The sequence below is a fragment of the Podarcis erhardii genome (assembly GCF_964252035.2).
Source record: "Podarcis erhardii genome assembly, chromosome: 8".
Taxonomy (NCBI): domain Eukaryota; kingdom Metazoa; phylum Chordata; class Lepidosauria; order Squamata; family Lacertidae; genus Podarcis; species Podarcis erhardii.
In genome coordinates, this window is record NC_138499.1 from 11,434,377 (window position 1) to 11,446,986 (window position 12,610).

Consider the following 12,610-nt stretch of genomic DNA (forward strand, 5'->3'; position numbering starts at 1 on the left):
GAGAGCAGAAATGTGGAAGGGCTGATGAGAAGTGGTAGGGCTGATGAGAATAAGTCAGTGATAGAGGTTCTTGATAGACCATGGTAGACCAAAGTCCATGACACAGTGAATGCTCCACCAAATACTTGGGTCCGTGATAGCAGTCAATGACACACTAAGGCCCACTCTGAAATTTCCTTCAGTGGTTAGGGGACTTACCACACAAATCCTCTTTGTATTTTAATTTTAATTTTTTATTGGAATTTTATTTACAACGTAACACAACCCCCCCCACCAATACACATTAAACTTGAACATGTGAACATATCATACAACAATACAAACAACCAAATAAAAGACTTCCTTTATCCTTGTGGATATTTAAGTTATAATTAGAAAAATCTTAATAAAGGAAACAGTTTATAAGAAGTAAATAAGGAGGCCAGATACAGGATAAGGGATAGAGGACAAACCTCTTTGTAGTGAATCTTTTGTAAGTACAGTAAGTTATTGTAAGTTATTTGCTTGAATTTATATGGACAGGAGAATGAATGGCTTTTCTGACCAAAGTATTGTTTCTGCACTGGATGCTTTTCTTTCAAAACAGTTAATCCACACATGGAGAGCGGTGGAGGCCTCGAAACCATCAGAGATGGAGGTATGTGGTCTCTGGTCCCTGCACTCTGCTTAAAATGCCCTCATAAAAATCACTGGCGTTCAGTGCAAAAAGTTCTAAACCAGTGTGGTGTAGTGGTTAAGAGCGGTAGTCTTGCAATCTGGTGAACCAGGTTCGTGTCTCTGCTCCTTTACATGCAGCTGCTGGGTGACCTTGGGCCAGTCACACTTCTTTGAAGTCTCTCAGCCCCACTCACCTCACAGAGTGTTTGTTGTGGGGGAGGAAGGGAAAGGAGAATGTTAGCCACTTTGAGACTCCCTAGGGTAGTGATAAAGCGGGATATCAAATCCAAACTCTTCTTCTTCTTCTTCTTCTTTTTCTTCATCATCATCATCATCATCAGTCCTCATTCTTCTTGGCCTTTGCTTTAGGGTGGGGAGTTGAGATAGGGAAACCTCAACAAATACTGTGCAAAGAGTACAACACATTGTCTGGTTTGCTAACATATACTTTCTGCTTTATTCATGACTAAAGCGCAGGAAGGCCTTGCTAGACCTTTTGGAAACTCCATGCCAAGAGGTAAGTCAGTGTCACCCTGTGGTTTATATCCCATGTGATCTGGAACCTTCTTCTTTCCTTATTCCAGATGTTGACAAGATGGATCAAGAGGACAGGAAAAAACACTACACAGGTGTCAAGAGGCACCTCTGTCTTCAATATCTTAACTAAACCAGGAATGAGGCCTCTACACCCTGACACTTTTCAGGCCAGGGACTTTTTAGTGGTGCCTCCCCACCCGTGGAATGACCAAGATTGTTTCGTGGGAATTTAGCTGAGATTTTTAAAGCTAAATCTAAAGTTGCCGGATTTACTCAGTGGTGGCTTCCTAGTTATATATATATATTATATGTGTTTGGATTATTAATGTATTTGGCTAACTTTGTATGGTTTTACTGTTTAAACCAGGGGTCAGCAAACTTTTTCAGCAGGGGGCCGGTCCACTGTCCCTCAGATCTTGTGGGGGGGGGCGGGACTATATTTTTTGGGGGGGAAATGAACAAATTCCTATGCCCCACAAATAACCCAGAGGTGCATTTTAAATAAAAGCACACATTCTACTCATGTAAAAACACGCTGATCCCCAGACCGTCCGTGGGCCAGATTGAGAAGGCGATTGGGCCGGATCCGGCCCCTGGGCCTTAGTTTGCCTACCCATGGTTTAAACCTATGCCAATAAAGACCAATGACATAAATCAAATTTATTGTTTAGTAGGTGAGTGATTTAATCATGAGTGTGCTTTCAGGGCTGTCAGTGAAAGCCTTCAACACAGAAGAAACCAGTGCGGCTCCACCTGCTATTATTAGCTCAACAGAGCCTGAGTCGGTTTCAACTTCTGATGCTCTTGGGAAATTAACAGACAATGGTAAGTAAGGTGGAATCTACATACATATTAAAAAAACGCTGTGAAAATGCTTTTTCAAAAAACGTATTTTGAAAAATACATTGAATTTGCCATAGCTCACTTTCTCCATCTAGTGCCACATTTGTAATATTGCACTTTACAACACACTTAAAACATTTTATTTGCAACTGAATCACTGAGTCTTGAGACTCAGGTATCCATCTGATGGAGGGGAAATGTAAAGTGTCTGTAGAGGTCCATAGACATGTGATTGTTTCTGTTTAGGTGATTATTTATACTATTTGCTATGCCAATTCATCACCAACGGTCTCTAGTAGGGAGTGCATCATTCCTATTCTCAATTGTGCAATGCTGATCTTCTTTGGTAGTGCTTGACTGTCTGGTCTGTCTCATCAGGGTCAGATTTAGTACCCTAAGCTACTGAAGATAATGGGGCCCTTTATATGTCCAGCTGTCCTTTGTCAACAACAAATTGTCACTGTTTTTTTTGTGTTGAATATATGCTATATGGTAATTTATGGACCTAATAAGTATCTAAAGCCATTTGCACATTACAAAATATGTATTTTATCAAAGTAATTATTGACCTGAAATACAATTAAGATGAAGTATATTAATAGTGAAATAATTGTTAAGGTCTAACTTAAATTGATTTTTTATTTACAACAAACTTACTAATGCAAACACATTGGCATTTGGCAATAACAAAAGTTCATTTAGAAACACAGTTTACAAAAACTCGTAATCTAGTCTCTAGAAACTTGCTATAACATAAAATAATAATAGCAAACCAGTGATATTTTAGGGAGCAGGCTAGCAGGCAGGGCCCATTACTTACATCCTATGAGCCAACACAACACAAAACACTGTTGCTGTATGTAGGTTTTATTTTATTTGTTTTTTTATCTTATATTTTGGAAAGGTACATCCAGGTTTTTTTCCCTTTAATTTTTTTGGGGGGCCCCCAAGAGAGTGGGGCCCTAAGCTATAGCTTGTTTAGCTTATATGTAAATCCGGCAGTGGGTCTCATTTTGAACTGCCTCTCCCAACAATACTCAGGGTGTATATCTATCATCTATCTATCATCTATCATCTATCTATCTATATCTATCTATCTATCTATCTATATCTATCTATCTATCTATCTATCTATCTATCTATCTATCTATCTATCATCTATCTATCTATCATCTATCTATCATCTATCTATCTATCATCTATCTATCTATCTATCTATCTATCTATCTATCTATCATCTATCTACTATCTCTATCATTTATCTATCCTTATCATTTTAACTGACCACTTGATGCAATTGATTTGATGGACATCTAACCCATGCAAGCTTATATCACAATAAATTGTTTGTTTTAAGAGTGCCTGGAGATTCTTTGTGTCATTTTGTGGGGGGTTTTTTTTAAACCAGTTAGGTTTATTTAAAGCTTGTGGTCCTAAAAACAAAACAAAAAAACTCATTTTATCTGATCTACAGGGAATCATTTCAAAATAGCTGAAGAAGAAGGTAGAACTTTTTCTACAATATCTCCAGAAGAGACGCCAGATCCTGATGAAACCTTTGGAGAAGGTGAGAAGAGGATGATCTTGCTCCTTCACTGGATCTCACCCATCCACTAAAAATTAAAGATCAGGGTGTGTCTGCTCAGCTCAGGAATTTGCGACTAGTATCAGAACTGACCTCACAAATCCTTTTGCACTAGAAATCCACTCCTGGTTTTCCTCCTAACATCCCTTTTCAGCATCCTAATTTAAAGCAGGTGGGGAGGGGTGGGAATCTTTTTAGTTGTTGAAGTTATGAAGTTACAGATAGGTAGCCGTGTTGGTCTGCCATAGTCAAAACAAAATTAAAAAATTCATTCCAGTAGCACCTTAAAGACCAACTAAGTTCGTTCTTGGTATGAGCTTTGGTGTGCATGAACACTTCTTCAGATACCAATCTGTCCTTCCAGTGAGCACTCAGGTATCTGAAGAAGTGTGCATGCACACGAAAGCTCATACCAAGAACTAACTTAGTTGGTCTTTAAGGTGCTACTGGAAGGAAGTTATGAAGCTGCAACATAGCTCAACTGGTAGTGCATGGGAGTCCTAATCTCTGGATCATGGGTTCCAGCCCCATGTGGGGCAAAAAAATCCTGCATTGCAGGGGGTTGAACTAGACGACCCTCGTGGTCCCTTCCAACTCTACAGTTCTATGATTCTATGATCAGACAGTTGGGGGGGGTCAGGGACTGTGCTGAGGAGGGCTGGACTGAGAAGGAATGGTGGGAACCTCCCCCTACTCCTGATCTGGATCCTGACTCTTCCCAGGAGCAGGAGGACAGTATAGATTTGGAACAGTGGTTTGCAGAGGGTCATAGTTCAGAAGGCAGAAGCTGGGAAATACTGGATGGGGAACAGCCAGGAGAAGGAACACTGGGAGAAAGAGAGTTAACAGATTCACAGTCTTTGGACAGCATTCCTCCGATCTCAACAAAGTCGAGAAGAGCTCAGAAAGTCTCAGAACAGAAAGTTACAAACTCAGATTACAAAACGTAGTAGTGACGTAGATTAACAGGGATGGAAGGGAGTGTGATCCTTAATTGGGAGCACCGCCATTTCTAGGAGATCTGTTATTTGTTCTCTCGCTGTGATTATTAAAGTTTCCAACCGGTAAGACATTCCTTTCTTTGATTTTCTTATCTATTGCCACAGGGGGAGGAAGCCAATTCCCCAAAACCTGATAGGGGGTTGTTGTTGTTTAGTTGTTTAGTTGTGTCCAACTCTTCGTGACCCCATGGACCAGAGCATGCCAGGCACTCCTGTCTTCCACTGCCTCCTGCAGTTTGGCCAGACTCATGTTGGTAGCTTCAAGAACACTGTCCAACCAGCTCGTCCTCTGTCGTCCCCTTCTCCTTGTGCCCACAATCTTCCCCAACATCAGGGTCTTTTCCAGGGAGTCTTCTCTTCTTATGAGGTGGCCAAAGTATTGGAGCCTCAGCTTCACAATCTGTCCTTCCAGTGAGCACTCAGGGCTGATTTCCTTCAGAATGGAGAGGTTGGATCTTCTTGCAGTCCATGGGACTCTCAAGAGTCTCCTCCAGCACCATAATTCAAAAGCATCAATTCTTCGGCGATCAGCCTTCTTTATCGTCCAGCTCTCACTTCCATACATCACTGCTGGGAAAACCATAGCTTTAACTATATGGGCCTTTGTTGGCAAGGTGATGTCTCTGCTTTTTAAGATGCTGTCTAGGTTTGTCATTGCTTTGCTAGGTTTGCCATTTTGTCATAGGGGGTCAGTTTCCTACAAATCACAAGGAGATCCCAACCTATTTTCTGCCTACCCTGGCATAAAGAATGCTAGGGAGGACCACAACAACAAGAAGATGTCCAACGATAGAATCAAATTATATGACTTGGATTTCTACTTCTTTCTATAGTTTGTGACCGGTTTACGTTCCTGCAACTGAGAGACAACGGAAGAGTCAAGCGAGTGCTCCCACAGTTGGGGGAGATGCTGTATTGCTTAACCAACCGATGCCCGGAGGACTTCGAGTTATACGGATGTTACTGTGGGCAGGAAGGAAGAGGCCACCCAATGGATGAACTGGACAGGTTGTTCCTGGCCAACACTTTTGACACAAAATAGCAGCAAGCAACCAATAACCTCAGCAGCACCAGCACACATTTCTGTAGTAAAATACATTTAATGTTAAAAAATGGGTATCTTGCCGTTTGTGCCCCAAACGCTGCCTAGGATGGCTTGCAACATAATAAAAATATATAGTCAACCCATGGCAGCCATTTTGTATTGGCACTTTTCAAGATATTTGTTCAGACAGTTCATATTTTTTTTTAAAAAAAACTCCCACCAAATGCACTGGTCATTGGTAAGATCAATGAAATCCAATGAAATGCAGTAAATAGAAAGAATTACAGAAAGACAGAAGTGGAATCTAGACACATATTTAAAAAACGCTGTGTAAATCCTTTTAAAAAAAGTTTTTAAAATATATTGAATTTGCCATAAGCGCACCCTCGCCATCTAGTGTTGCATTTGTATAATGCACTTAAAACACACTTAAAACATTATATTTGCAGCTGTATAGCTGAGTCCAGAGTCTCAAACATTCAAAGCACACAACTTTGGAGAAAGAATCCTGGGAATTATAGTTTATTGTAGTGCTTTGAGTAATAAACCACTGTTTCTGTTTCTGATGGTTCCACAAGCATGCCTTGTCATGACCAACAAACTGTGTTTGGATAATTCCAAGGCATTTGACAAAAGTGACCTAGAAAAACACTGACCAATTTTTATGGGATCCAGACATTCAAAGCAATACAAAGAATGCAGTTTTGCAGAAGACTTAACACTTTGGCGCTTTTTGCGTAACTACAGGTGCTGCTTCTCTCATCACTGCTGCCTAGAGCAAGTCAAGAAACTTGGATGCCGTCCAGAAAGAAATTCGCGGTCTGAGGTTGTGTGCTTTGATCGCACGCCAAAGTGTAAGTTTGGGATGAAAGATGATTCCTTTCTTCCCTGTTACAATAAAAGGCAACATAAACATTAGTACCAGTTGCTGGAGAATTCAGAAGGAGAGAGTGCTGTTGTGTTCAGGTCCTGTTTACAGGCTTCCCATGGCTGTTGGGTTGGCCACTTGTGAGAACAGAATGCTGGACCAGATGTGCCACTGGCTATTCTTATCTTCTTATGATAGTGTTTTTTACCCACTATGTGTAAGGTAAAGATAAAGGGACCCCTGACCAATAGGTCCAGTTGTGGCTGACTCTGGGGTTGCAGCGCTCATCTCGCTTTACTGTCCGAGGGTGCTGGCATACAGCTTCTGGGTCATGTGGCCAGCATGACTAAGCTGCTTCTGGCGAACCAGAGCAGCACACGGAAATGCCATTTACCTTCCCGCAGGAGTGGTACCTATGACGTGCTTTCAAATTGCTAGGTGGGCAGGAGCTGGGACCAAGCAACGGAAGCTCACCCCATCGTGGGGATTTGAACTGCCGACCTTCTGATTAGCAAGTCCTAGGCTCTGTGGTTTAACCCACAGCTCCACCCGCGTCCCTTCCCACTATGTGTAAGAATGCTCAAATGGGAACATCATCTGCATAGGGCCAGAGTTTCTACCTGCCCGCAGACTGTCTCGCCAGAGTGGTGCATGCTCTAGTTATCTCCCGCTTGGACTACTGCAATGCCCTCTACGTAGGGCTACCTTTGAAGGTGACCTGGAAACTGCAATTAATCCAGAATGTGGCAGCTAAACTAGTGACTGGGAGCGACTGCCGAGACCATATAACACTGAAAAGACCTACATTGGCTCCCAATGTTTCCAAGCACAATTCAAAGTGTTGGTGCTGACCTTTAAAGTCCTAAACAGCCTTGGCCCAGTATACCTGAAGGAGTGTCTCCACCCCCCATCATTCAGCCTGGACACTGAGGTCCAGCTCCGAGGGCCTTCTGGCAGTTCCCTCGCTATGAGAAGTGAGGTTACAAGGAACCAGGCAGAGGGTCTTCTCGGTAGTGGCGCCCACCCTGTGGAATGCCCTCCCATCAGATGTCAAGGAAATAAACAACTATCTGACTTTTAGAAGACATCTGAAGGCAACCCTGTTTAGGGGAGTTTTTAATGTTTGATGTTTTGTCGCATTTTAAATATTCTGTTGGGAGCTGCCCAGAGTGGCTGGGGAAACCCAGCCAGATCTTTCAGAAGTCTTCAAGCAATCCTAATTTTAGTGTCAGAACTGGCTCATGACATTTAGCTGCCCAAGGCAGAGGACAAAATTGTCTCCGCTCCATGTACCAAACTCAGCCAGCCTAGCTGAATGTTGTTTCAGTGCCAGTGATGAGAGAAGCTCTTCCTGGGATCCAGGGCATACTATCTTGCACATATAGTTCTGTCCTCTTAACAGCAACAAGGTCAAACTCCAAATGTTATGGGCACTCCAGCTCCCATCAGTCCCAGATAACATGACCAATGGTCAGGGATGATGTGCTTTTTTTAAAAAAAAATGATATTTATTAGAAGTTTAAAAATACAAAAAAGACAGCAAAAAAGACAGTAAAAAAATTAACGAAACATACAATACAATACATAAAAAAGAAAAAGAAAGACAAAAAACATACAACAATATCCAAAAAACCCCAAAACAAATCCAATATTTCATATCTTAATCTTCCAATTACTTGTTTCATCGACCTCCTCACACCTCCCTTTTTGTATTCTAGTTTAATTATTTGTTTCAGCAAATTCTTTCCATCTTTCTCAATTTTTATTAGGTAATTTATCTTAACAGTCTAACCTATTAATTAAGTCAACAAATCCTTTCCATCTTTCACTATATTCTGTCATTCAGTTTACCTTAATTTATTTTAACCTTATCTTACCATAAAATACCTTAAAGCTTAAAACTTATTTATACATAACTCCTTATATCATTTCTACTAAAGCCAAATAGTTTCATTCCAATGTTTTTCCTAATACTCATTAATTTTACATTAATTCCCAAAGTAAATCTTTAAAAACTTTCTTCCAATCTTCATCCAGTATCTCTTTTTCCTGATCTCGGGTTATGTCAGTCCTTATTGTCCATTTCTTCTAGTCCATCAACCTGGTAATCTTGTGTCCGAGGCTCTTAAGTCTTTTCCATGTCCCTTCTGCAGATCTTCTTCTTGTTTGTACTTGCACTTTACATTATCTTTTGTTGATCTCTTTCTTAATTTCTTTCCTTTCTCATTGAGGAGTAGGTCTCGGGGATGTTCCAACTCGAAAATATCTCCGTCTCTCCTCAGCGGATCGGCCCATTCCCCACAGTCCCATTCCCCACAGTCAACAATGTAGTCCAGAAAATATTTAAAGGCATGTTTCAAAGTCCCTCCAAGCTTAAGGACCCCCACAGCTCCAGATCCCCCCTGGCCCACTCCAGATTCAACCTTCAACAACAACGGCTTATGCTCCTGTAGGGCCTCGGGCTTTACTTGAGGTTCAACAGCAACCTCCAGGGATGATGTGAATTACAGTCCAACAACATCTGGAGGCTTGCATATTCCCCATCACACATCTAGCCAAAGGGGGGAAAAAGATGTATTTCCAACATTTATATACTTTTTTTTTTTTTTTTTTGCAACAAAAGAGGTTTCTAATGCAGTCAGTAAAGGTAAAGTTAAAGGGACCCCTGACCATTAGGTCCAGTCGTAACTGACTCTGGGGTTGCGGCACTCATTTCACTTTATTGGCCGAGGGAGCCGGGGTACAGCTTCCGGGTCATGTGGCCAGCATGACTAAGCCACTTCTGGCGAACCAGAGCAGCGCACGGAAATTCCATTTACCATCCCGCTGGAGTGGTACCCATTTATCTACTTGCACTTTGACATGCTTTCGAACTGCTAGGTGGGCAGGAGCTGGGGCTGAGCAACGGGAGCTCACCCCGTCGCGGGGATTTGAACCGCCGACCTTCTGATTGGCAAGTCCTAGGCTCTGTGGTTTAACCCACAGTCCTCTAATGCAGTCAGTACAACCACTTAAATTGGCATAAATAAATGAGCAAATAAAATGGCATAAAATCAACGTAGCAATACCGCATTTTCAATGTAACATTGTTTGATCTAGAGCAGAGATCTCAAAACTTTTTGACAAGCAGCACTCCCCCGAAAAATATGTTCTGGTATTCACTCACCATGAAGTTGTTACAGAAAATGCCACTTTTTTATTTTATTTTTTAAAAAATTGCTGGTACTGCATAGCCCCTGAAAACAAAAACCCCACTACTGGTGACACACTTTTTAGACATATATCATTCTGAGACACAGTCATTTGGTTTTCCTAGTTTGTGAAGCTCTGATCTAGAGTTTGGCTTTTGCCAATTCACCACAAACCAGGGTAAACAGAGTTATTGTGACTAGGCAACAGGAGCCTGTTATTGATGCAGCCATTCATTCCTCCAAGGAAAGGGAATTCCACAGTTGGGGGGGGACTGCTCTGAAACCCCCCCAGATTCCCACACAATGTACAACCATTGCTGGTGGGAAGGGGAAAACCCCCTTCAGCTGATCTACAGGCCCAGGACAGGCTAGTAAGAGTAGAGGCATGTCAACAACGGGACCGCCTCTCCTGGTATGCCCCGCGGAGGACCTTAAGGTCCACAAATGACAACATTTTGGAGGTCCCAAGCCACAAGGTGGTTAGATTGGTCTCAACTAGGGCCAGGGCCTTTTCAGTTCTGGCCCCGACTTGGTGGAACGCTCTGTCACAAGAGACTAGGGCCCTGCGGGACTTGACATCTTTCCACAGGTCCTGCAAGACAGAGCTGTTCCGCCTGGCCTTTGGTTTGGACTCAGTCTGACCCTTATGATTCCCTCCCCTTATGGTTTTGATCTATGGGCTACTTTTAAAATGAGGCTGCATTTTAACCTGTATTTTAAATTGGGTTTTTCCCCCCTATTATGTTTTTACTGTAATTTTATTGGTGTTAGCCGCCCTGAGCCTGGCTCTGGCCGGGGGGGGGGGGGCGGGCTATAAATAAAATTTATTATTATTATTATTATTATTATTATTATTATTATTATTACAAGAAAGCTAGGATGGGGGGCTCAAAAGGGACAGCCAGAGGAGCTGCCTCTGCTGCCTCCCGATTCATTTGAGGCAGCTGCCCCACTTTGCCTCATGGCAGGGCTGGCCCTGATTGTTATCTAGTCCAATTTTGACAAACTAACACGAACCATCTTTTTCTTAGGTATCGGATGGACGATGTGTGAAAAGCTTCAGTGTTCCTGCGATAAGGCGGCGGCTGAGTGTATGGCAGCTGCCTCTTTCAACGAAAGCATGGGGTCTCCAAACAGACAAGCCTGTCCGGAGCCAGAGGTTAAATTGTTCTGCCGCAGGGGAGGGCATGAAAGACCCCTGAGCGGCGCTGGGATCAGCTCCAGGGCTTCCAGTGAGGAAGAGAGAAGCAGTGAGGAGACTGATCCGGCGAAGAGCCTTTTGGGAAGAAGGAAGAGGTCAGCACGCCTTGCCCGGGGAATCTCCAGAGCTGTATGGCTGCAAAGAAGATAACTGGTGTTTCTCTTGCACCAGTTAGGAAGCTATTAGGAGTAGGGAATGTATGAAATTAGTACTGTCTGTTCTGCTCTTTATGTGACATTAAAGTGAGCTGGTTTCGTTCCTCTGCTGCTCAGCTCCTGCCAGATACATTGCTATCCCTCCTGCTGTTTGCTATGGCTCCATTATATTGTTTGTTGTCATCATTTTGTCATAATCTATGCTGCTGAGTCAAACTATATTTACAAATCAGTAGCCTTCCCTGCATGATCCCTTTCAAAGCTAAAGAATTTCTAGAGGGGTAGCCCTGATAGTCTTTTGCAGCAACGATGACCCCCCAAAAAGCTTGTGACACCTTAAAGACAAATTTAATAAAGTGGCCAGCTATGGCTGAAAATCTAACCATGTATATTCAGAAGTAAGTCCCATTGGTTTCAGTGGAGCTTACTCTCAGGTAAGCAATGTTATGATACGATAATGATACGATAATCTTTATTGTCACTGTCCCATACAGAACAACGAAATTGAAAAAATCTACCTCAGACGTTCAAAAACCAACAAGACTGCTATCCCAGCTGTCCCAGCCTGGTTAACCCCCTAAAAACTCTGATACCCTATAATTAAATACAATATACTCCCACTGAGACTATCTTACACTGCGTTTAAAACCAAAATCGCATCTGGATAGAAACTGTTTCTCAGGCGGCTAATCCTAGTATTTATAACCCTGTACCTTCTTCCAGAAGGCAGAACCTGAAAGAGATAATTTCCGGGGTGTGTACTATCCTGCGCTATCTCTGCAGCTTTCTTATGATACCTGGAAGCATAGATTTCATCCAAGGTGGGAAGAGTGCACCCAATTATTCTCTCTGCAGTCTTTACAACCCTGGACAGCATTGTTTTTTCCATCCTTGGCTCAGCACATCACGAGGCCATTAAAAGCCTAAGGCAACCATAAAATAGCATGTAATTTCAGGAAGACACGTGCAAACAATGCGGCTTATTTTCACTTTTCCCTTTATTTGCTTAAATATAGATTACAGAAAGTGTGTTCTACATTTTACAAAAGCTTTTCATTAGGTAAATGTCAGGGAAACATGAGCGGTGAAAGGAATAAACTAGCCATATTTTCACTCTGGACAATTTGCAAATCTGAAGCGTGTGAATCTGCATTTTTTAGGTTTAGCAGTGTTTTCCTCCAGAGAGTTAGGAAGCTAGAAAAAGAAATGAAAACAAAGAGCTGGACTATGTGGATCCCAGGAAAGGGGCTTTAGTATTCACACATGAATCCCAACTGGTCTGTAGAGATCTGTACAAGGTGACATTTCCCACAAAGGGGTTAGTGTTTGTTGGATAAAGTGACATACTTCAGATGGATACCAAGAAGAATAAGACAGTAGTAACACAACTATGAACGCTAGGTCCTGGTGCACAAAACCATTGGCTGCTACAAGTCTTTTAAATTTTTTTAGAAAATATTTATTACATACAATGCAATACTGGAAGTGTGCAAGCAAAGGGAAGTTTTTTTAAGACACTTTGGAGGT

The 12,610-nt window shown here is 42.2% G+C and overlaps 1 protein-coding gene across 3 annotated transcripts in view; it reads left to right on the forward strand.

Moving 5' to 3' along the window:
* OC90 (otoconin 90) overlaps positions 1 to 11,192 on the forward strand; it is a 31,403-nt gene extending 20,211 nt beyond the window's left edge. For all 3 annotated transcript variants that reach the window (XM_081874343.1, XM_081874345.1, XM_081874344.1), the window contains 7 exons: positions 587 to 637; positions 1,130 to 1,174; positions 1,900 to 2,019; positions 3,512 to 3,604; positions 5,457 to 5,631; positions 6,416 to 6,522; positions 10,759 to 11,192. In XM_081874343.1, the coding sequence (XP_081730469.1) occupies positions 587 to 637; positions 1,130 to 1,174; positions 1,900 to 2,019; positions 3,512 to 3,604; positions 5,457 to 5,631; positions 6,416 to 6,522; positions 10,759 to 11,078 (911 nt within the window). In that variant the 3' untranslated portion in view covers positions 11,079 to 11,192. The remainder of the gene's footprint in view (positions 1 to 586; positions 638 to 1,129; positions 1,175 to 1,899; positions 2,020 to 3,511; positions 3,605 to 5,456; positions 5,632 to 6,415; positions 6,523 to 10,758) is intronic.
* Positions 11,193 to 12,610: the final 1,418 nt, after the last annotated feature.